Here is a 23,710-nt window from a genome sequence, read left to right on the forward strand (position 1 = left end):
CTCTACTTTGGACACTCTACGAGTCAGGAAGCATTAGTGTGGCTGGGGTCAGGGAAGAAGGTGTGAGGAGAACACAGGACCGCTTTCTAGCTGAGGCACCTTGATGGCCCTGGAGGCCCCCCCATGGGTACCACAGACATGAAATCACTGCCCCTCCCTGGAGTGGGGGCTCTGGGCCTACGCAGTTGGGGGGCTTCCTGTCTCCCCAGCAAGGCAGGGAATTGCCTGACCTCAAAGTGACTCACAGGGTGATTCAGCTGAGCCTGGAGGAGGGGGAGATCAGGACTGTCCACTGTCTGGAGAGGCAGCCAAGGCCACTGTCCCAGCTGGGCTTGTGGGTGGGGTCCAGCCCAGGCACTTGCCAAGGATGACCTCATCTTGCCATGCCACTTGAATGGTCCTTATATCCATTGTAGACCTGTGAGCCAGGCTGAGCACATTCAAACCAGGGCCCACAGGCACAGCCCCAGGTAAAGCGCCTGTGCCTACAGCAGCCCACAGGATTCCTGCAGCCTCAACCGCCATGGGCTTGGGAACTTGGGTACCTGTCTAATGGCTAAGAATAAATGTAACCAAAAAAGCAGAAGATCTTTAGAGCAAAAACTATAAAAATCTTAAGAAAGGAATCCAAAATGAAGCCAGGTGCCGGGAGCTCACACCTATAATCCTAGCTACTTTGGAGGCTGAGGTCTGATGATTTTGGTTCAGAGCCAGCTGAGGCATGAAAGTCTGTGAGACTCTTATCTCCAATTACAGAACTGGAAGTGGAGCCATGGCTCAAAGTGGTACAGTGCTAGCCATAAGCAAAAAGAGTTCAAGGGACAGCACTCAGGCCCTGAGTTCAAGCCCCATGATCAACAACAACAGGAAAGTCCATGAGATCCTTATCTCCAATTAACCAGCAAAAAGCTGCAAGTGAAGCTCTGGCTCAAGTGGTAGAGTACCAGACTTGGCTGCAAAAGCAAATGATCAGGGGCCAGGTCCTGAGTTCAAGCCCCAGTGCTGGTATACACAAAATAACTTGAAATAAGCTTTTGGATATGTGTGATTCTGGAACATGGACAAGCAGGGGCAGGGAGGTCACCTGCAGGTGGAAGGTGACCATGATTATACCACATAGAACCTAGATAACAGGCTTACGAAATGGTTAAAATGCACAGCGTGGTGCCCATGGCTTACACCTGTCATCCTAGCAACTTGGGAGGCTGAGGTCTGAGGATCTGGGCTGGAAACCAGACCATGAAGACAAATCCTGAAGACTTGGTCTCCCATTAACCAGCAAACATCTGGACTGGAGGCGTGGCTCAAGTGGTAATGATGCATAAGTGAAAAAGTTGAGTGGGAACGTGGCTTAGTGGCAGAGTGCTTGCTTCACATGCATGAAGCCCTGGGTTTGATTCCTCAGCACCACATACACAAAAAAGCCAGAAGTGGCACTGTGGCTCAAGTGGTAGAGTGCTAGCCCTGAGCAAAAGAAGCTCAGGGACAGTGCCCAGGCCCTGAGTTCAAGCCCCAGGACTGGGGAAAGGAGAGAGGAGGGGAGGGGAGGGGAAAGGAGGGGAGAGGGAAAGGAAAAAGCTGAGCCAAAGCATAAGGCCCTGAGTTCAGGCTCTAGTACCAGCACAAAAGAAAAAGGAAACAACCTTATTCACAACAGATTTCAGACCAAGACACCCTCCCTTCCCCCGAAAAAAACTAGCAAAGAGGCTCTTCATTGCAGGTTTTATGGCTCATGCAGCACTTGGGGACATAAATAAGAGTAAGGCGAGCAGGTCCACAGGGCCCAGAGTCCACTGGGGCAGGCAGGACAGGGAGGGACAGATGCCTTCCTGGACAGGCATGTCATATCACAGGTGGGTGGGGGGGGGGAATAAGTTGTTTTATTGTGTGTCTATTACCCAGAGGCAGCGTGGGCAGCTCCAGGTACCCATGAGGGTCCTATCGGCACAAAACTGGGGGTACAAATGAGTTTCCAGCTGGCTCGTGAGGGCTGAGGGATGTAGGGTACAAGGTTGGATTCTCTTCCAGAGATTTGAACAACAGACACACAGGCCTCGCTGGGGCTGGGACCTAGGGTTCACAGGGCTAACTATGGGGACTGGCTTAGAAGGGTTCCTTCAGCTTTATCCAGAATCTTCTTGACACCTCTCTTCTCCCTTCAAGGGCCCCCACAGGCTACTGGCAGAGAAATGGAACCTGACATTGTCCCGTGTCCTCTGACTTTAAGAAAAGGGGACCCAGCTCTGTGCACGCCAGGGCTTGGCAGGTCCCAACGCCATCTGTGAGGGGACCAGGGGGCCCTGACAATTGTCCCAACCCAGCTGGGGACCTGCTTTCCATGAGGGGTAAGGACCAGCCACTGTCCTTGCCCGCCTCCTCCTCCATTGTTCTCCTGTACACGTGACACTGGTCGGTAAGTCAGGAGTCAGAACCCATCTGGCTCCTCTGAGGACCCCTGGGGATGCGGGAGTGGTGGATGGGGCCCTCTTCCTGAATGTCCTTTTGGGGATACACCCATTCCACAATCAGTTCAACAGCCTCAAGAACAGCTCTAAGGCTCAGCTAAAAGGGAGGGAGGGAGGGAAGAAGGAGGGGAGGCTGACCCAGGGGACTCCTCAGTCTGGAGGTACATCATTCTGCTTGTTTTTGCAATGCACAGGTGATGATTGAGTCCTGAGGAAGGGGAGGTTCCATGCCAAGATGCCCTAGCCCCACCCAATAGCCTTGCAGAGCAACTCCGAGGCTGGGATGCAAGGAGGGTGCCAAAGGTGCTGGCACAACTCAGACGGTGAGGGAGATGAAGCTGTTGTAGCGCTGGATGTTTCTTTTGAGAATCTCTGAGCAGGGACCCAGCACGCGCTCAAAGCGGGGCCTGTCCAGCTTGACACACTTCAGGGGTCCGCGGGCCACCACGGTGGCTGCACGAGGCCGGTTCAGCAGCAGGGCAATCTCACCTGGAGGAAGAATCAAGCTGAGTCAGGGACCAGCTGGAGAGGCCTTGTGCCCAGGATGGACAAAATCCACCACAGAGGGGCACCAGGGAAATCTAAATTAAACTGTGCTGGAGGTCTGGTTCAAATGGTAAAGCACTAGGCTTGAGTAAAAAAGCCCAATGAGAATGTGAGGTCCTAGGGTCAAGCCCCAGTAGTGGCACACACATGAAAAAAAAATCCAGGGCTGGAAATGTGGTTAGTGTAGAGTGCTTGCCTAGCATGCATGAAGCCCTGGGTTTGATTCCTTTAGTACCACATAAACAGAAAAAGTCAGAAGTAGTGCTGTGGCTGACAGTGCTCAGGCCCTGAGCTCAAGCCCCAAGACTGGCCAAAAAAAAAAAAAAATCCACACACACACGAAATTAATATAAATACATCCTGTGCAATATGTATATAAACTGAAAGATTATTTTTGCTTATTTGGTTGGGTTTTTCCCTTTGTGTCATTACTGGGGCTTGAACTCAGCACCTGGGTACAATCTCTTAGCGTTTTCTTTCAAAGCTGGTGCTCTACTACTTGAACCACAGCTCCACTCCCAACTTTGGAAGTGAACTGGAAGTAAGAGTCATAGACTTTCCTGCCTGGACTGGTTTCAAACTATGATCCTCAGATCTCAACCTCCTGAGTAGCTAGGATTACAGGAGTGAGCCCTGGCACTTGGATGACTATTTTTTTCTTTTCCAGTCCTGGGGTTTGAACTCGGGGCCTGGGCACTGTCTCTGAGCTTCTTTTGCTCAAGGCTAGCACTCGACCATTTGAGGCACAGCACCACTTCCACAGCCTTTTCTGTGTATGTGGTACTGAGGAATAGAACCCAGGGTTTCATGCTTGCTAGGTAAGCACTCTACCACTAGGCCACATTCCCAGCCCTGATTATTTCTTGCTTTTCTGAAAATTGTCCTGCCAGACCTCATAGGCAGCAGGTACTGCGGTGCGAGACACCCCTTTAGGCTCCGTGGATGGGCCCTGGACCCCATTGAAGGTCTTCGTGGTGGCTCTTCTCACCCTGGGGGGGGCCCACCGTGAGGCCTAAGGAACCCTCTACAACTCCCCACCCAGAGCCTGAAGGAGATGCAGCCTGAGGAGGCCCAGACTCACCAAAGTAATCCGAGGGCCCCAGACGTCCCACCTCCACATACTCCTCGTTGGGGGACCGGCGCTGGAGGACTGAAGCGGTGCCCTGTGGGTGGGGACATGAGAGAGTCAGTGGGGGGGTGGGCAGACATGGGGGGGTCTCTGCATGGGGAGAAGCTCCTTTCCTTTGTGGCTGCAGAAACCTTCATTGCTCCTTTGTGTCTCTTCTCTCCCTAGATGCCCTGGGCCTCCAAGTCTGAGCATCTGGGTGCCATAGAGAGCTGGCCAACAAGCTCTCCTGCAGATCCCAACCTGGCCAAGCACCCCATTTCCACACACACACATGCAGCCCCAGTAATGGGGTTCACTCAGTGCCCAGCATGTTTGCTGAGGTGGCCATCATGACTCTGGAAGTTGGGGGCAGGGGTCACAAATGCTTGCGGCTGACCTTGAATCAGGCTCAAGGTCAGGGAGCCCAGGGAGGGAGAGGAGCTCAGTCTCAGGGTCACACACCTGCTCAGCCATGGCCCCTCCTGACTCCCCAACAGGGGCTCGGGGTCTGCAGACGGCGCCTGAGTCAATGATTAGCAGAGAGGCTGTGGGCAGAATATCACAGGCCACCACAAATGGGACAAATACTACAGACACTTGGGGCTGTCTGGGCAGCTAAATGCCTCTCACGCTCACGTCCCTGCTGCCTCAGGGGGAGTTTGGGTTCCAGCCCACAGGGTGCCCCCAAGATCCCTGCCTTCCTGTCTGAGCCAGCGTCCTGCCTGTCACCTTCATGCTAGGGAAGACAGAGACTGGCTCTCTATACTGCTTTTGACACTGAACCCCAACAGTTGTGTGAGGCCAATCTTAGGGAGCCCCTCAAGCGCTGCCCAGTTTCTAGTCCCCAAGACAAGGCCCATTGAGCATCCAGAGAATCACTTGTCCCATCACACATTCAGAGTGGCGGTCGGGGGGCCTCCTAGAATTCGGGTTCCCAGAGTCACCTATGCATGCCCGGACAGCGCCTCAGAACCACTGGCGGGGCGTGAGCTGTAATTCATTACAAGGTGGGCTCTTCATCCCGCTCCCAGGACCAGCCTCGTCAGCACCAGGGCCAGCCTGTGCCCAGCTTAATGAGTAACTCTCGTCTCTCCACAGTCTAGAAGAGACGGGTTGGTCTTGGGGTGCAGCCTCCACCCAGGTCCCCTTGTGCTACATGACTCCCAGGCCTTTGTGTGTTTATAAATTAGGTTGATGGATGGACCAGGACGGGACATGTAAACATTGCCCGCTTCACCAAGTTGCCAAGGGTGGCAGGGAGGGACACAAGGGGGTACCTTCACCCCCAGAACACCGGGAGAGGGAGAATGGCCCCATCCACCCACATAGGGCTCCCTCTCCCCCAACATCTGGGTTGAGACAGGTCCTGTGTACAGCCCCAAGCTCCCCAGTCTGGGGCAGGGGCTGATCTCTGTGCTCCCCAAGAAGGGACTCTAGGCAGGCGCTGTGAATTTGGGTATATTTATTTATTTTTGGTGCTGGTCCTGGGGCTTGAACTCAGGCCTGGGCTCCTCTGTCTCTGAATTTTATTGCTCAAAGCTAACACTCTACCACTTGAGCCACAGTTCCACTTCTGGGTGTTTTTGTTTTGCTTTGCTTTAACTAGAGATAAAAGTCTCGGCTGGGAAGTTGGCTCAGAGGTAGAGTGCTTAACCTCACATATGAGGCCCTGGGTTCGATTCCTCAGAACCACATAAACAGAAAAAAAGCCAGAAGTGGCACTGTGGCTCAAGTGGTAGAGCGCTAGCCTTGAGCTGAAGAGCTGAGGGACAGCCCCAGAACCAGAGTTCAAGCCCCACAACTGACAAAAAAAAAAAAAAAAAGACACAAACAAAAAGTCTCTTGGACTTTCCTATCCAGGTTGGCTCTGAACCATGATCCTCAGATGTCAGCTTCCTGAGTAGCTAGGATGTCAGGCTGAGCTGCCAGCTGTCCATTCGGAACAGGGGCTTGTAAGGCAGGCCGTGGCTGTCCCTGTTCTGAAATGGACCATCCAGGGTCAGAATTCTCATTGCCAGGGCCCCCACCATGTGGTCAAAACTCCCCAGGAAGCTCCAACTAGAGACTAGCCAGTATCTCCCACCACAGAGAGCTGGAAAAAATGCTCCTGTCCAAGCTCCCTGTCCCCAGCTGCCATGGAAACAGTCAGAACCTGGGAAGCTGCAGAGCCAAAGCTCAGGACTGGAAAAACACCCTTGCAAAAGATCTGCCTCCCATTCTCCCATTTCTCACCAGAGCCTACACTTGGTCTAAAGTAAACCAGGTCAAAGCTCCCCCAAAGACAGCCCAAAGGACACCTAACAAATGTTACCCCCAGGTGCCTGTGATGGGTGGGTGGGAGTAAGGATGACCATTTCCTCTCAATTGTTTTGATTTAATTTTTTTTTTTTCTGCATGAGCCGGGCACCAGTGGCTCACAACTACAATCCTAGTTAACTCAAGAAGGCTGAAATCCAGAGGATTGCCATTCAAAGTCAACCTGGGCTAAGAAGTTCGAGAGACTCCATTTCCAAAATAATCAGCTAAAAGCCAGGCTGGAGGTATGGCTCAGGTAGTAAAGTGCCAGTTGAACAAGCATGATATCCTGAGTTTAAAACCCCAGTAATGGTGGAGGAATAAATGAAGGGAGTCTGACCTTTAAGCCACATCTCTAGCTTTGCTTGTTGCTGGTTAATTGGAGATGGGAGTCTTTCAAACTTTTTTGTCTGGGTTGTCTTTGAACCATGATCTCTCCAATCTCAGTTTCTCTGCGTAGTTAGGATTGCAGGTGTGAGCTACCACAGACAGTTTTGTCATTTTCATAAGCTAGGTTTCTCTAGGTAGCCTGGAATTGGAGATCTTCCTGCCACCACCTCTCAAGTGCTAGCAGTACAGGTGTATGCCACCATACTTGGAGCCTTTTATTTATTTATTTTCTGCTTATGTGGTGCTGAGGAATCGAACCCAGGGCCTCAGGCATGCAAGGCAAGCACTCGACCACTGAGCCACCTTCCCAGCCCGAGCCTTTTATTTTTTAAACAGTCTCACTAGGTAGGTCAAGCTGGCCTGAAGTTCACAATCCTGCCACCTCAGCTTCCTTAATGTTAGAACTACAGGCGTAACCACCACATCTGGCTCACTTTCTGAAGCTTTGAAGAAAGCAATCATTACAACTAAAACTAATTTGTACACATCAGGCAATTTCAACTCGTTTACTCCATGCAAATCCAGTTTCTACACCCTATGAAAGCGGCTCTTCCCAGAGCTTCCTAAGGACATACTAGAAACATCTTGGATGGGGCTAGAAAAATGGCTTCTGGTATCTGTTTAGGGGGCCAAACTCCTGTCTACTGTGGTGCCTAGCTCTTCCTGGCTGTTCCACAACCTGGCTGCAGAATCCTCACCACAACTGGACAGCCCCCCACCTCTCCCCCCGCCCCCCCACCGCTGGTGGGTGGCCAAGGTCAGCTATAATGGCTGGTCCGTGAGTTCTGTGCCCTGGGGGAGGCGCAGCCCAGTGGCTTCCGTGGGAAAGCAGAACATTCCTGGGGATTCCTGCACCAGGGCTCCCAGGAGCGGCCCGGGGAGCCAGCCTGGAGCTGTCAGCCTCTGCCTAGCCCCTCCTGCAGGGGCTCCCCCAGGCCAGCCTGCCCTCAGTGGACATACAGCAGCTGCAGCGGGGAAAGCCCTCAAGAATCAGGGACTTGATGTTAGGGGGTGGGGATAGGGAGCCCGTAGGCCACGCCCTGCTATGGTCACAACTCCTCTCTGCCGCAGCTCAGTTTCCCCCTGTCATCTTCTGGGGAAAGTTGGCCACACAGGGACCCCAAGCAAGAGCACAGGAGCCCCAGACAGGGGCTCAGCCCTGTGGCTTTGCCTCTGGGGGTGGGGGTGGGGTGGAGACTTGGCTGTCTGTTTATTATGGCTCTTCCTGGGGCCCAGCAGCCTGAGGTCTAGAGTGGGGCTCCAGCACCTGCTTCTGGACAGACATCAAAGCTCAATCGTTGACTGATTGACAGATGGCCAGCAGGAACCCCATTCCTGGCTGATGATACCCTACCAAGGGACCTCCATCTGGTGGCACCCCAATGATGGACCCCCAGGATGATAGCTCCTCCACTTCTGGTGGGTGGCCACACTCTGCCTGCAGGGTCCTTCCTGGGCCTCCGCCTGCACACATACACACCCCAAAGCCTCAGTGCCAGCAGAGGGGCCAGGGTGGGTGGCTCTGCCAGGCAGTCAGGAAGCTTCCAGAAGTAACACATAAAATTATCAGGATGAGCCTGTGGATACCTCTCCTCCAAGTATCCCAGCTTGAAACCAGCTCCGCAGCCCCCGATACCTCTGTCCTCTATATAGCTCAACCATGGCCAGGAGGCAAAGATCGGGAAGCTCACCGTTCCAGGCCAGTCTAGGCAAAAAGCAAGACCCCATCACAACCAATAAGCTAGACATAGTAGTGCTCATCCCTCATCCCAGTTACTTGGAAGGCATGCACAGAAGGACTGAGGTCGAGGCCCAGGCGAAAACATAAGACTTGATCCAAAAAGTAACTAAAGCTCATGTGTAGAGCACATGCCTAGGAAGCACAAAGCCTTGAGTTCAAACTCCAGCACTGCCAAAAAGGAAGGAAGGAAAGAGGGAAGGAAGGAAGGAAGGAAGGAAGGAAGGAAGGAAGGAAGGAAGGAAGGAAGGAAGGAAGGAAGGAAGGAAGGCAGGAAGGAAGGAAGGCAGGAAGGAAGGAAGGCAGGAAGGCAGGAAGGCAGGAAAGAAAAGAAATGCTTAAAGTGATGTCTTACTGTCAAACACATTGCCTTGAACTTTATTTTTCCAGGTACCAGAGTTTGAACTTGACCTTGTTGCCTCACCTCCAACTTGGCTTTTTTCCTTCCTTCCTTCCATCCTTCCTTCCTTCCTTCCTTCCTTCCTTCCTTCCTTCCTTCCTTCCTTCCTTCCTTTTGTACAGGTACTGGGGCTTGAACTCAGAACCTTGAACTCTTTTGCTTAAGGCTAGCACTCCACCACTTGAGCCACATGACCACTTCTGCCTTCTTGCTAATTGAAGATCACAGTCTCATGGGCTTTCCTTCCCAGGCTGGCTTCAAACCACAATCTCAACCTCCTGTGTAGATAGGGTTATAGACATAGCCACCAGCACCCTACCGACCTTGAACAGACCCCCTCCCAGCACCCCCAGGCCAGTAGGGAGAGCCATAGAGGAGTTACACACCAACATAAAGCCTTATCCCACTGCCTGGGCCCATGGTCCCCTTGGTCAGCCCAGTGCTGGGTCAGCCCAGTGCTGGGTCAGCAGGATTGGCAATCCTGCAAATCGATTTGTCCGGAACTGTGCAACGGTTAGGGTGTTCCCACCACATCTCTCCCCTGCACGGTATTTAAGGTTCCTCTCTGCAGGGTCAGGAGTCACTGCCGGGGAATCTGGGACGCTGGAATATAGCAGATACTTTCCACATCTGTCTCATCTGGAATGTGTGCACAGCATGGCAAAACGGGTAAGAAATGGGATCCCAGGCAGAGGGGGTCCTGAAGAGTTGGGGAATGAGGAAGAAGACCATTTTTTCCATACTTGTTTGCAGGATACTGTTACACTGTTGGGTTTTTTTTCACCACTTCTCAGTTTTCTTTCTTTCTTTCCCTCCCCCCTCCCCCTCCCCCTCCCTCTACCTCCCCCCCCTTTCTTTCTGTCATAGGGCTTGAACTCAGGGCCTGGGCGCTGTCTCTGAGCTCTTTTGCTCACGATGAGCACTCTACCATTTCAAGCCACAGCTGGAGACAAGAGTCTCCAATTAACTTTCCTGCCCAGGCTGGCTTCAATTGTGATCCTCAAAATCTCAGCCTCCTGAGCAGCTAGGATTACAGGTGGGATCCTTAGGCATCTGGTTTTCTCTCTGGGTTTTGAACAATCTCTGGTGTCAGGCCGGAGCGTTCCCAGGCCCCAGGGTAGCTGTGGATGTTGCGGACATTCATAAAATTAATTTCCTAAGCAAGGAGATAATCCACTCCTGTGTTCCCATGGCAACGCCTCCCAGGCCTCTTGGCTGGGAGTGAGCTGGGGATTTTATGGGGAACCGGTTCTCAGGGGTCCAGCTGCCTGCAGGCTGCCTGGAGGGCTCAGGCAGAGCCTGGAAATGTGCATGTGCCGACTCGAATGGAGGAATGTTCAGCAGAACACGAGCCCCCAAGCCCCTGGCTCCCCACCCAGCCCCTGCCCAAACCCTCCTCCATTTTCCTGGACAGAGGCAGAGACAGGAGACATGAACGCTGATGAGGTCTTGGAACAGCTGGCAGTCCCAGCTTCTGGGTCCTGGTACGGCCCAGCACAGGGGCTGTCTTGTCCCCGCCAGGCCCCCTGTACCTCCCCCAGAGAGGGGAGCCAAGCTGGTGTCCTGCTGCAGGAGAGTCCACCCTGTTGCAGTCCCCTGGGGTGACACTTAAATGGGGGATGCAGCTCTGCCTTCTGGAATGCCATGAGTTTGGCTCCTGGGCCCAATGGATGGTGTGAAGTCTGGGTGGATTTTTTCACATGCGGTGGAAATCAGCTTGGAAAACATCTTCCAGTAAAGCCTAAGCAGGAAATCACCCCCAAATCCTGTGGCTTCCATGACCCAAGGGTGGGGGGAGGGTGGAAGGGAGGGAGGCAGGAGGACAAGACTTGTGCAGAGGACCTGGCTGTGCATTCTGGATCTCCAGGATGAGAATGTCTGCAACCTGCCAAGGGCACAAAACATCTAAAGAAATCCACACGGGGGTGGGGGTTGGGGGGGAAATGTCACAACTCAAAGAGTGTGAGGCGGGGCTGCCAGACAGAGGGACTAGGTGGCCCAACTGCGAGAAAACAAACAGGTTTCAAGGGCAGCCTGGAAGAAGGCAAGAGTAAGCCAGGCTCATACCGCTCAGCCGGGCGCTCTGGGGTGGACACTGGGTGCCTCCCCCTGCATCTGGCTCAGGTGTGGCCAGGTTGGCTCACACCATGTGGCCCACAGTGGCCAGAAACTGGTAACTTAGAATTGACTAAACATGGGGAGATCGTAGTGGGGGGTGGGGATCCACATTATTAAGGAGACAGCTTCAAACATATTTTGCAGATTGGGGCATGGCTTAAGGGGTAGAGGCCCCTGCCTGGCAATTGTGAGGCTCTGAGTTCAAACCGCCAGGACAGACAAACACATCTTACAAGTCTGTAAAACACCCACACTTATTCTAGGATTAGGCTGCATGCCAGATACCTGGGCAGTATGGAATTTATGAGATCAAGTCCCACCTTGTCCCTTTGCCCCACCACAAGGGACAACGAGGGCATAATCGTGACAGTGCTGATGTCATGCTCAGAAGCACGATGAACCCCATCACTCATGACCTTTTAGAAATGTCTTTGTACAGACTAAGTTCCTGGGATGGGGTGATTCCAGCCCAGCCCCATCTACTGGGAATCCCACAGGGCAGATGGCAGCCACCCACCCATGGTGGGGGAGGAAGGGCTGGTCAGTCCCTGGGACTCGGAGGTCAAAGAGCTCCATGAGGTGAGCTCTCACACATACCTCAAGGAGGGGAAGCCAAGGAGGGCCAGGGAGAAGCACAGGAGGTGGGGAGGGGTCTTAGATGGGAGCTAGGATGGGATGAGCCCCTTGGATGCCCTTGCCCTAAGTCTGCCCCTGGTGTCTGTCCTGTGTCCTGGGCAAACAACAACCTACATCTGCACTCATGGTCTGGTGTGGCCGCAGTGGAGCGCCTGGCACAGCTGGGTGTGAATCAAATCCACAGCAGACCTGGAGGACTGGGAGTTTAGTGTGGGCTGAATTCTGCAGTGGGGTTTGTGATGGCCTAAGCCACCTTCCTCCGTATTCTTGTGTGCGTGTCACATGGTGGTGGGGCTGGCATTGAATCATGATCCTCGGATCTCAGCCTCCTCACTAGCTGGGATTACAGGCGTGCGCCACCAGCACCTGGCCCTGTACTATGCTTGATCTCAAGGAAGGGGTATGTTCTATCAGGGGTGTGAGGCCGTCATCCTGCCCACACCATGTGGAATGGGGGCAGAGGACCTGGGAGTGAGATGGAGGCATCAGGCAGGGGATCAGGGAGGCGGCTCCCCCAGTGGCACCTGCACTCACCGTGGTGCCTGGAGAGCCCTGAGCACTGTCTTCTGTGCAGGACTCACCTCTGTGATGATGTAGAAGTCATCACCCGCCTCCCCCTGGACCACAATCTTCTCTCCATCTTCAAACTGCACAGGCTCCAGGGCATCAGCCACCGTTAGGCGCTCCCACTTCTCCAGGGACTCTGCCGAAGAGGACAGGGGTTCAGAGGACTCGAGGAGGGAGTCTGCCACTCCACTCTGCTAGAAGGCACCCTCAGAAAACCTGCACTCCCGGCTGGAGATAAGAGTCACAGACTTTTCTGTTCAGACTGGCTTTGAACAGCAATCTAGGATTACAGGTGTGAGCCAGCAGCACCTGGCTAATTCTCTCTCTCTCTCTCTCTCTCTCTCTCTCTCTCTCTCTCTCTCTCTCTCTCTCTCTCTCTGTCTCTCTCTGTCTCTCTCTGTCTCTCTCTGTCTCTGTCTCTCTCTCTCTCTCTCTCCCCCTCCTTTTTTCCTTTCTTTTTTTTCAGTAAGAGAAACTTTTCTAGCCTACACTTAGGATACTACCTAAGTAGGTCAGCTGCTAAAAATAGAAAAGTCATCTATTTTAGATCTAGGTTAGTAGGGGGTTCTGTCCCTAAAATCTAGGAGATTTTTTTCACACTTCCTGTTGACCCCAGATGTCAACGTCCTGCTGTGTGGTATGCATAGCAAGCTGTTCCAGCTATACCCCAGGACCAGTTTTGTTGTTTTTGTTTGTTTGCTGTTGTTTTGTGGCAGTACGATCCTAAAGCCTGAACTACAAGGGTGCTGTCCTCGAGTTTCTTTGCCCAAAGCTGGTGCTCTACTATTTGGGTTACAGCTCCACTTCAGGTTCGGCAGTTAATTGGAGATGAGTCTCACAGACTTGCCTACCTGCGTGGCTTGTAACTTCAGTGCTCTGATCTCAGCCTCCTGAGTAGCTAGGATTGCAGGTGTGACGACCAGAATCTCTCTGGTAGCCCAGGCTGGTCAGCCTCTCCAGTGCTGGGATTGCCAGCATATAGCTTTAAACCATATTTCTTAAAACTGATGGTAGGGTCCATTTCCCATTGTGAGTTACCTCATCACAAAGGAAAAAAAAAAAGAGCTCACATTTTTACCTCTACATTTCACAAGAGGATTCAAAGCAGACATGGGCGCGCGCGCGCGCACACACACACACACACACACACACACACACACACACACCTCTGGGCCCTCCGGGCATGAAATAGGTGGTACTGAGCATGACAGGCATAGAGTGGGCCAGGCCCCTCATGTACAGAGTGAGTTCTACACCATCCTCCCACAACATTGCTGAGCAGGCTGACCTACATGCAGGAGGCTGGGACACACCTGTGACCCCTACCGACCCCTGCCACTCCAGAAGGACAGAGTATGAAGGAGGATGAGATGTTACCAGAAGAGCCATTCTTCCAGTAAGCCCAAAGGGCAGGGTTTGCTGGGCACGGGTGGCTACGCCTGTAATCCTAGCTACACAGGAGGCTGGGATCTGAGAATCGTGGTTCAAAGCCAGCCCAGGCAGGAAAGTCTGTGAGACTCTTATCTCCAATAAACCACCAGAAAGCTGGACATGGACACCAGAAAGCATGGTGGCTCAAGTGGTAGAGCGCTCACCTTGAGCTGAAGAGCTGAGGGACAGCACCCAGGCCCAGAGTTCAAGCCCCACGACCCAACAAAAACAACAACAAAAAAAAACACAGGGCAGGGCTGAGGCCCAGGAGAGTGGCCAACTGCTGGGAATCACTGGGTGGGGGAGGGGAACTGAACCAGCACCGCAGGGGGGGTGGGGAGGGCAGGGATGCTGAGAGGATCCTGTGCATAGAGCATGCATACGCATGTCTGCATCACCTGTGTGCATTTGTATAGGTGTGAACTACATCCATGCATGTGCAAGATTCAAGTGTGCACACAAGTGCAGTGTGGGTAGTCTGTGTACACATGGGTGTGCGTGCAACACCTGTGCAGACAGTGCCTGTATGTGGGTGATTGTATTACATGTGTGCTTGTATGCAACTATGGATAAACATGGGCATCCATGTGCCTGTGACTGTGCCAAACATGTGTATTCTGCACATGATTCCCCAAACACGTGACTGGTGAAGAGGAGAGGGAAGGCACGCGTGTGGGGCTGGCAGGCAGGCAGGCATGCAAATAAGGCCAGGGAAGACGCCCCAGAGGCCACAGGATGCCTGGTGCACTGACCTAGGATGGACACCTTGCTGAGGAACTCCTCATACATCTTGCGCTTCCTCAATGTGCTGCCCTGTTGGTCAGGAAGAACAGAAGAGAGGCATCAGATTCCCCCAAAGCCTGAGGCCCCAGCCCATGGCCACACCCAGCCCTCTGCCTCCTCCCACTGCCCTCCACTTCCCACCTTAAACAGAACCAGCCTGGGGAACCACGAGGATGCCAAGGAAGCCAAGTTTCCTGAGCCAAACCAGAGAGGATGCTACCGAAGAAGCACCAGGCCATGGGCAGGAGCCTCCCCCCGCCCACCATCTGACCTTGAGCTGACCCCAGCCCAGAGAGTCCTAGGCCAGAGCATCCCAGGTGAGCCAAAGAAACTCTTAACCTCTGTTACATTGTCGCCTCAAGCCACTAAATATAAGGCAAGTTTGTTATAGCAAGAACTAATGTATCTAGCTAACTTTGATCCTACCCACTTCATAAGTCTCCCCCCACCTTCATCTTCCTCTCTTCCTCCTCCTCCTCTCCTCCTCCTCTTCCTCCTCCTCTTCCTCCACTTCCTCCTCCTCCTCCTCCTTGTCTTTCTGCTATTGGAGATTAATTGAACCCAGTGCCTTGAGCTTCTACGCAGATGCTCAGTCATTTAAGCTATGTTCCAAATTACACTCCAGCCTTTTGAGTGGATTTTATTCTTTGCCCAGGCTGATCTCAAACTTCCTCCTCCTGCTTGCCTCTGTCTCTCCCAAGTAGCTGAGATTAGAGTTGTGCCTCACCACACCCTGTCTGGCTTGACATACACTCTTCTAAGGTTCACAGACAGTCAGGGAGAACACACGACCTGCCAGGGCCTTCCATCTGCTTCTGATGTCTGCGAATCATTGACACACCCCAACATCCCTGAGGATCTGCCTGTGTCCTTTTGTGGAGCTGTACCCTGCTGGCCGCTACAGGAAACAGCAGCCTGGGGCCCTGAAGCTTCTGGCTGTCAGCTTGCTAAGACCACCTCAGAAGATGGTAGGGAGTTAGGTGGGAGCCAGTGGAGGTGGCTCATGTCCTGCAATCCTAGCTATTCAGGAGCCTGAATCATGATCTGAGGATCATGATTCAAAACCAACCTGGGCAGGAAAGTCAGTGGGACTCTTATCTCCAATAAAGTACCTACCCCCCCCCCCCAAAAGCCAGAAGTGAAGGTGTAGCTCAGTGGTAAAGCACCAGCCTTAAACAAAAATGTTAAGGGCAATGTCCAGGCTCTGAGTTCAATCCCCAGTACCAGCCCAAAGAAAAAGGAAGAAAGAAAAGGAGGAGTACACCAGGAGCCCCCCACCCCCGCGTGGGGTCCCTGCAGGTCAGGGGAGGGAGGCATGGCTGCAGCATAAGGGGAAGCGCTCTCAGGACCAGACGAGGGGGCGTGACATGGATGCCTGTCCTGTAAAGCGGTGACAAAGATGCAGTGAGGTGAGGCTGGCAGGGCTTCCGGAGGGCCAGCCCAGGGGCTTCCCCACAACCGATGGTGGCAAACATTGGCCACCCCTGCCAGCCTTTGCCACCACCAACTCCCTATACCCCTCCGTATCCTGAAATACAGACTCAGGGAGCTAAGCCAAGTCACACACTCCCAGCCAGAACACCCAGCCCAGGCAAAGGGACGTACCCCTGCACCCCGCACCCCGCACCCCACACCCATCCTCCTGTTTCCCAGGAGGAACGGCTACCTGCAGACCTGAGGGAAGGACACTCCACCCCACTGGATAAGGGGAGATGAAGACACGGAGCCTTCGTGGAATGAGATTTAAGATTCCCTGACTCCTTGGGGTGCTGTAGGACCGAGCCTCAACTCATGCTCATAGTTGTTGCTGCACTGGATGGTCACAGTGGTGGTCATGGTGGTGGTGATGGTGGTGATGGTGATGATGGTGATGGTGGAAGGAAACCAACTGAACAGTTCCGCGCGCTGCATCTGACCACTAAGAATATTATTACCTGCCCCAAAGCATTCCTGTGGAGGCATCTCCTGGGAGCACATGGCATGGGATGTGGTGACAGGACTCCAGCCTCATCCCTACTCCTAACCTCAAGTTTCCTAGCAGTGTCTGGCTCTGGACCAAACACTGCTAAAAAGGCCGTCACTCCCGATTTGTGTAGCCCCAACATAATCCCTCCCCATCCTCTCCTCTTCCCAGTGAAGGGCCCAACAGGGCCAGAGGACTCACAGCCCAGCAGGGTCCACAGACCACCTAAGCTAGCACTAGACCTTCAGACAGCAGCAATGTGGACATGTTCATGGAGACAGAACAAATGGGTTTCCATGGCAACTAGAAACATCACCCAGGTGCTCAGGAGGTAGAGTGAGCCGTCTGCCCATTAGGGCAGGTCAGGATGGTTGCGGCAGCAGCCCAAGCCATGGAAGAGCCCCACCAGGCATACAAAAGGCATTTCTACCAGCCACTGGTGTCCTAGGTACTCACAAGGCTGAGATCTAAAGGATCACAGTTCTAAGCCAGCTGGGGCAGAAAAGTTCATGAGACTCTTATCATCTGTAATTAACCAGCAAAAAGCCAGAAGTGGAGTTGTGGCTCAAGTGATAGAGCACTAGCCTTAAGTGAAAAGCTAAGGGACAGCATCTAGGCACTGAGTTCAAGCCTTAGTATTTGCACATGTGCACGTACGCGTGCGCACACACACACACAATACTAGCACCAATGCAATGTCCTGAGATTAAATCCCAATATGAGAATATGGGGGGGTGAGAAAGAGAAGGAAAAGAAAAGGACAGGGAGGAGGGGAGGAAAGGAGGGGTGGGGAAGGAAGGGGAAAGGAGAGGAGAAAGAGGGAGAAGGAGGAGGGGGGAGGGGGGAGAGAGGAGAGGAGAGAGGGGAAGCAAGTCAAGCACTGATGGCTCCAAGTGTAATCCTCTATACTCGGTAGGCTGAGGGCTAAGGATCATGGTTTGAAACCAGTCCCAGCAGAAAAGATTGCATTTCCAACTAACCAGCAAAAAGCAGGAGTTGAAATGTAGCTCAAGTGATAAAGCACTTGGTAAAGTGGTAAAGTGAGCAAGCGGAGTCTAGCAAGCATGAGGCCCTGAGTTTGAGCCCCAGTCCCTCACATAACAAAAGGAAAAGAGGAGTGCTGGTCTCCTTGGGTCAGATGCTCCAGGATTGTGGGTGTGGAGTCCCCACTGGTGGGGAGATGGCCTCCTGGAGGGACCGGGGCTCCCTCCTCTCCCTCCCGGATCCACTTTATTCCAGGTGGATGCAGAGACACCCACAGTGTGATGGGCACCAGGCCAGGGGGCCCGGCCCTGTTATTTTCTTCCCGGGACATGGGAGCTGGCCTCCAGGCCTGCCCTCTATTCTTAGTGTTCAGGGATCCGAAATGAGCGGGAGCGGAAGCGCCGGCTGCCTGTGGTCTGAGCGCTTCCCTGAACATAAACGACCACAGCCAGGAATATGCGGCATCCATGGTGGGGAGAAGCAATGGCTCAGGCCAGCCTTGGCCAGGTGTGCAGGGTGGACATAGGGCGGGGGTGGGGGTGGGTGGGACAGGAATGGGAGTGTCTCATTGGAGGGAGGAGGCCCTCTGGCCTCCCACACAGACAGACAGATGGGATGGACATGGGAGATACAGGACACGGGTGACCGGCCCCTCCTGCAGGACCATGTTTGTCCCCTCTGGGACTTGAGCCCACGGTGACCTGGAGCCCTGGCATGGGGCAGAAGAATGTGTGAGTGCCACATGAAGGAGCTGGCACCGTAGGGGAGAGGTAGAGTAGACTGACTTGGGGAACAGGCCAGGATTCGAGTCCCAGCCTCTGGGCCTCAGCCCCAGGGGCTGCCCTGAACCACCCTGAGGTTTCTGCCTGCAGGACCAGGGAGCTGGGCTGACCATGAGGGGAGACCCAAGACCAGTGCCACCAGCCTCAGAACCTTCCAGAATACTTTGCTCCACAGCCTGCTCTCTGCCCTACCATGGCTCATTCTAGCTAAGACTGTTTTTATTTGCCAGACCTGGGCTTGAACTCAGGGCCTGGGCAGCTCTTTCTGTATATGTGGTACTGAGGAGTCAAACCCAGGGCTTCATGCATCTGAGGCATGTGAGCCACATTCCCAGCCCCTAAGACATATCAAGTCAGCTTAAACACCCCACTGTGGCTGTGGGTCATAGGTGCACCAGCCCTAGTGGAGGCTGCTGGTCCTCGGAACAGAGCTCTCCAGACCCTCTAGTCTAAGCCCTTACCCTTCCCTATCTGTCATGGCTTCCTTGCTGGCCCACAGCACTCCAGGGAGCTCCTACCTCCTAGCCTTTGCACTTGCTTCTTCTTCTGAACAGTCTTTTGACCCAGGCTTCCTGTCCCAGGACACTGCCCCAATGTAGCCTCTTGGGGGGAAGGCAACTTCTCTCTCTCTCTCTCTCTCTCTCTCTCTCTCTCTCTCTCTCTCTCTCTCTCTCTCTCTCTCTCTCTCTCTTTCTCTCTCTCCCTCACCCCACTCTCTCTTTCTTGTTGGTTGGTCATTGGGGCTTGAATTCAGGGCCTGGGTGCAATCCCTGAGCTCTTTTTGCTCAAGGCTAGTGTTCTACCACTTGGAGCCACAGTTCCACTTCTGGTTTTCTGGTGGTTAAGTGAAAATAAGAGTCTCAAGGACTTTCCTGCTCAGGCTGGCTTTGAACTACAATCCTCAGATCTCAACCTTCTGACTAGCTAGGATTACAGGTGTGAGCCTGTAATAATAATAAGACAGAAGCCCCTCCCTGCCCTCGGCAGGGAATAGTCCCTGTCTGATTAGAGGTCTGTGTTTATTAACCACCTTGGATTTCCTACTGGACCTATATCAGCACCCTGTGGGCAGCATGAAGGGTGAGTAAGGAAGCGTCCTTCAGAACCACCTATGAACACCTGCTGCGTGGCCATATCTGCCCTAACTAGCCCTGGCACAGTGTACTCCACGCATTTCTGCCTCACTACTTTGGTGGGGCTTTGTTTTTTTTTGGTCGGTCATGGGTCTTGAACTCTGGGCCCAGGCACTGTCCCTCAGCTCTTCAGCTCAAGGCTAGCACTCTACCCCTTGAGCCACACCACCACTTCCAGTTTTCTGGTGGTTTATTGAAGAGTCTCATAGACTTTCCTGCCCGGGCTGGCTTTGAACTGTGATCCTCAGATCTCAGCCTCCTGAGTAGCTAAGATTACAGGCCTGAGCCACTGGCACTAGGCTGTGAGTTTCATTTTTAAAGCTACCTCATGATCCAAGATAGCAGCTGGAGCTCCAGGCATTACAATCATGTTCCACACAGTCGGCAGGAGAGAGGGAAAGCAAAGCAAAAAGGACTTCCCAGACCTTCTGACTGTCTTCTTTCTGGAACCCTCCCAATATTTTCTCATTCAGCTCCTTGTGTCAGGGAGGATAAGAAATGTCTCCACCTTCTACCAGGGTTCCTGTGGGGTGCGCCTGGCCAAGAGGGGACGGGGCGCCAGTCTCAGCTGCTGCCTTTTCTTCCCAGCTCAGTTTCCCCGGCCAGGGTGTCACTCACCATGAGAATGCGCCGGTAGCTGTCGCGGTCAATGCCCCAGAGCTTGAGGTCGGTCTTGGCTTTCACCGTGGCAGCTCTGGGGGTGCCATAGATGAGTGCGAGTTCCCCGAAACTGCCGCCTTCACTGATGTTAGTCACCCACTCCCCATTCACATACACCTGCAGGGGGACAAAGAAAGGAATGGCATGGCTATGTGTATGAGTGCGCTCTCTCTCTCTCTCTCTCTCTCTCTCTCTCTCTCTCTCTCTCTCTCTCTCTCTCTCTCTCTCTCTCTCTCTCCCTGTGTGTGCCAGTTGTGGGTCTTGAACTCAGGTTCTCAAACTCTCACTTAACTTTCTTACTCAAGGCCAGCACTCAACCACTTGAGCCATGCCTGGCTTTTTGCTAGTTAATTAGAGATGGGAGTCTCTGAGGACTTCTCTGCCCAGACTGGTCCCAAATTGTGATTCTCCAAGATCAGCCTCTTCAGTAGCTACAGTTACAGGCATGAGCACCAGTGTCTGGTCTGATCTCTCTTGAGATACCAGCACAGACTATGTCTCCTGCTGAGTCCCCACAGACCCCCCCCCCCCTGCCTGGGAGGTGGCCTCAGACTGGCAGGGACTGTGGTGGGCCATCTACTGATCTGGTTAGAGCCACGGCAGTCAGTAGAACCAGATAGAAGCACCCTGGGGCCTGACCCGCAGCCCGGGGTGTCCCAGCCACCTCCCTGACAGATCTCTGATTCAATACATTGCTCATCAACAGACTCTGAATACTAACCTGTCACCACGCATGGGCTGACAGGCTAGGTGGACACGCTGCCCCTGCCCTTTCCAAGCAAGGGTCCCCAGTGTGTCCCCCACACGCTATCACACACTGCCCAGCCCCCTGGGAACACCAGTGTGCGCAGTCCCCTGTGCCTACCCCACTTCCATCATTCCTCTATGGACGGCACCAAAGCCCTTTGGCTTGGAGCCTGAATGGAACCCCTTGGCCGTGAACGGCTGCCAAGCTGTGCCAAGAAGGAGTCGGGACAAGGTTCTTTTCAGCCTGGCACGCACGCTGTGCATGTCCGGCAAGAATGGTACGGACTGTTCATTCTGCTCTTCACTGTGCACCCCGGTTACTCCCCATCACCACAATGGCTCCCTTTTCCCCCCGCAGCGTGTCAATGAGTGCATACACAACTTCCCCAAGCAAGAATGGGTGTGTGCAGGGAGAATGGACGGCGCTGAATCACCCAGGGATTCTTCTCGAAATCAATGACTCATTATGATCTGACAATAACCGGAGCACAGACCTTTCTGTCTGCAGAGCCCCACGGGTGGCCATGGGCAATCCCACGGTTAATCGGGAGATGGCTGCTCCCTGAAAGTGGGGAAAGGGAGTGTGTGTGTGGCCCTGGCTGGGTCTGCAGCCTCCTGCCTGACCTTGCGGGTGCCCCACTTCCTAAGGAGGGGTCTGGAAACTTGAGGGGGAACCCACATGGGCCCTGGGGAAATCTGAAGACAGATTCCTCCTGATTGCTACACCGGGCAGAGAGCTGGGCAGTGGAGGCCCGTGGTGAGAGGAGCAGCAATGCTGGCATTCTAGGGGTGAATTTGGGGAGCCCACAGGCAGCCCTAGGGACTCTGTATCTTGTTTCCACAAAGGGGACTCAGAGCCTGGGGCAGGGCAATGATCATAGGGTGCCTGCAGCCTCCTCTCCCCGCTGAGCTGGCACAGCTCTCCTCAAAGACGTAAGCCTTGAACGTGTAAGCCAGGTGTCTGGAACCCTTGCTACTCAGGAGGCTGAGATCTGAGGATCATGGTTCCAAGCCAGGAAAGTCCATGAGATTCTTCTCTCCAACTGACTACCAGAAAACCAGAAGTGGAGCCGTGGCTCCAAGTGGTTGAGTACTAGCTTTGAGCAAAAAAGAGCTCAGGGGGGCTGGGAAGGTGGCTCAGTGGTAGAGTGCTTGCCTTGCATGCATGAGGCCCTGGGTTCGATTCCTCAGCACCACATAAGCAAAAAGAAAAAAAGCCGGAAGTGGCGCTGTGGCTCAAGTGGTAGACCGCTAGCCTTGAGCTGAAGAGCTGAGGGACAGCGCCCAGGCCCAGAGTTCAGGCCCCACGACCAATAAAAAAAAAAAAAAAAAGCTCAGCGACAGCACCCAGGCCCTGAGTTCAAGCCCTATGACTAACAAAAAAAAAGTTTAACACATCTGAGCACAGGAGTGCAGGTGCGTGCACAGACATGTGCTAGAAATGTGTGAATACACATGAGTGTGACTACCAAGGTGAGCACATGGAGATGAGTGTGCACATGGAGGTGGAAATGCACATGAATATACATGGACAAGGTGCATGCATGTGTGTAAATGAATGTACAAGGTGTGTATGAATGTGAGCGTGCAGATGTATTCTGTGCAAGCATGTGTGTGCAAGCATGACTGAAAAATGAATATGACGTGCAGCTCTGTATGAATCTGCACATATGGGCATGAAAACACGTGTGTGTGACCATATGTAAGTGTGTGTAAATGCGAGCATGCCAGTATTGTGCAAACAGCTGTGTGCATGTGTGTGCAAATGTGTTTGTGAAAATGCAAACATGGCTGTGTGAAAGTGAACATGTAGGTGTGCGTGTGTGTGTGTATGTGTGAGAGAGAGAGAGAGAGCAGACATTAGCCCATGTGCACTGCCACTCCTCATGGGTGCCCCTCCCCCATGCCACCATCCCCCACTTGGCTCATCCACCCTGGGCCTGGGCTGCTCTGCCCTGGTTTGTGGGGTGCCGCAGCCCTGGGGCGCCATTCTCTGTGGTATCCCAGGGCCACCTTTGCTCTGCTTCGCTGGCTGCGGTTGAATGCCAGTCTCTAGGTGCCAAGTCAGGAGTGCGGGTGGGCTCTGGGGTCACAAATCTGAGGGTGGCATTTCCTCAACCCCAGAGCCCTGCCAGGGGGCAGCCCTGGTGAGAGCCACCGGCCGGGAGCCCAGGTGGCCGGGCCAGTCTCTTTTCAGGGTGCAGGGCCAGGAAGCCCCTGCCCCAGCACAGTACACGAGGTCCCCCAGAACAAAACACAGGGTGGCTGGATGTGTCCTGTCCAGCTAGTGTGGCAGCCATACCTTCCTCTTTCCTGAGGCCACACATTGTCCCTGCATGAGCAAGGGCCGCTAGGACCTGCTGCAGGAAGCCCCCTCCTCACCGGGAAGCCCCCCCAGCCTCCCACGGCCCCCCAAAGGCATTAGAGGAAAGCATTGTGCATCCAGGGACCGGCCAGCGCCACCCTGGAGGACAAAGGGGCCATCTTTCTCAGGACACTGTGCTCTGTCTCTGCTCCCGGCACAGCGCGGGCCCCACCCAGCTGGTACGCAAAGGGACTTCTCTTGTGTTGGTGCTTTTTTATTATTTTTTTTCCTTCTTCTTTAGAAAGAAAAATAGCAGGAGGCCCCACTGGGCTGCATTATGCTCCCCAAGGGGTGGCCGTGTGTCCTGTGGATACAGCATCTGTGGGCTGTGTGCGTGCCCGTGTGTGTGTGTGTGTGTGTATGTGTGCATGTGTGTGTGTGCATGAGCATACATGCATGTGTGCGCACACCAATCTTGGGACTTGAACTCTTTTCTTGGATGCTGTCCCTGAGCTTTTTTTTTTTTTCCTCTCTCTCTAGTCTGGTGCTCTTATCATTTGAGCCCCAGTTCTACTTCCAACTTTTTGCTACTTAATTGGAGAAAACAAAGCGTCTCATGGAATTTCCTGCCTGGGCTGGCTTTGAACCGCAATTCTCAT

The 23,710-nt window shown here is 53.6% G+C and overlaps 1 protein-coding gene across 2 annotated transcripts in view; it reads right to left on the reverse strand.

The window, feature by feature from the left end:
- Nucleotides 1-1,714: 1,714 nt before the first annotated feature.
- Prkar1b (protein kinase cAMP-dependent type I regulatory subunit beta) overlaps nucleotides 1,715-23,710 on the reverse strand; it is an 85,478-nt gene continuing 63,482 nt past the window's right edge. For both annotated transcript variants that reach the window (XM_070033376.1, XM_070033377.1), the window contains exons 7-11: nucleotides 19,958-20,116; nucleotides 14,447-14,507; nucleotides 12,278-12,399; nucleotides 4,093-4,174; nucleotides 1,715-2,954 (exon numbers count right to left, since the gene is read on the reverse strand). In XM_070033376.1, coding sequence (XP_069889477.1) covers nucleotides 2,782-2,954; nucleotides 4,093-4,174; nucleotides 12,278-12,399; nucleotides 14,447-14,507; nucleotides 19,958-20,116 — 597 coding nt within the window. In that variant the 3' untranslated portion in view covers nucleotides 1,715-2,781. The remainder of the gene's footprint in view (nucleotides 2,955-4,092; nucleotides 4,175-12,277; nucleotides 12,400-14,446; nucleotides 14,508-19,957; nucleotides 20,117-23,710) is intronic.

The sequence above is a fragment of the Dipodomys merriami genome, unplaced genomic scaffold (assembly GCF_024711535.1).
Source record: "Dipodomys merriami isolate MVZ:Mamm:240054 unplaced genomic scaffold, mDipMer1.0.p SCAF_22, whole genome shotgun sequence".
Taxonomy (NCBI): domain Eukaryota; kingdom Metazoa; phylum Chordata; class Mammalia; order Rodentia; family Heteromyidae; genus Dipodomys; species Dipodomys merriami.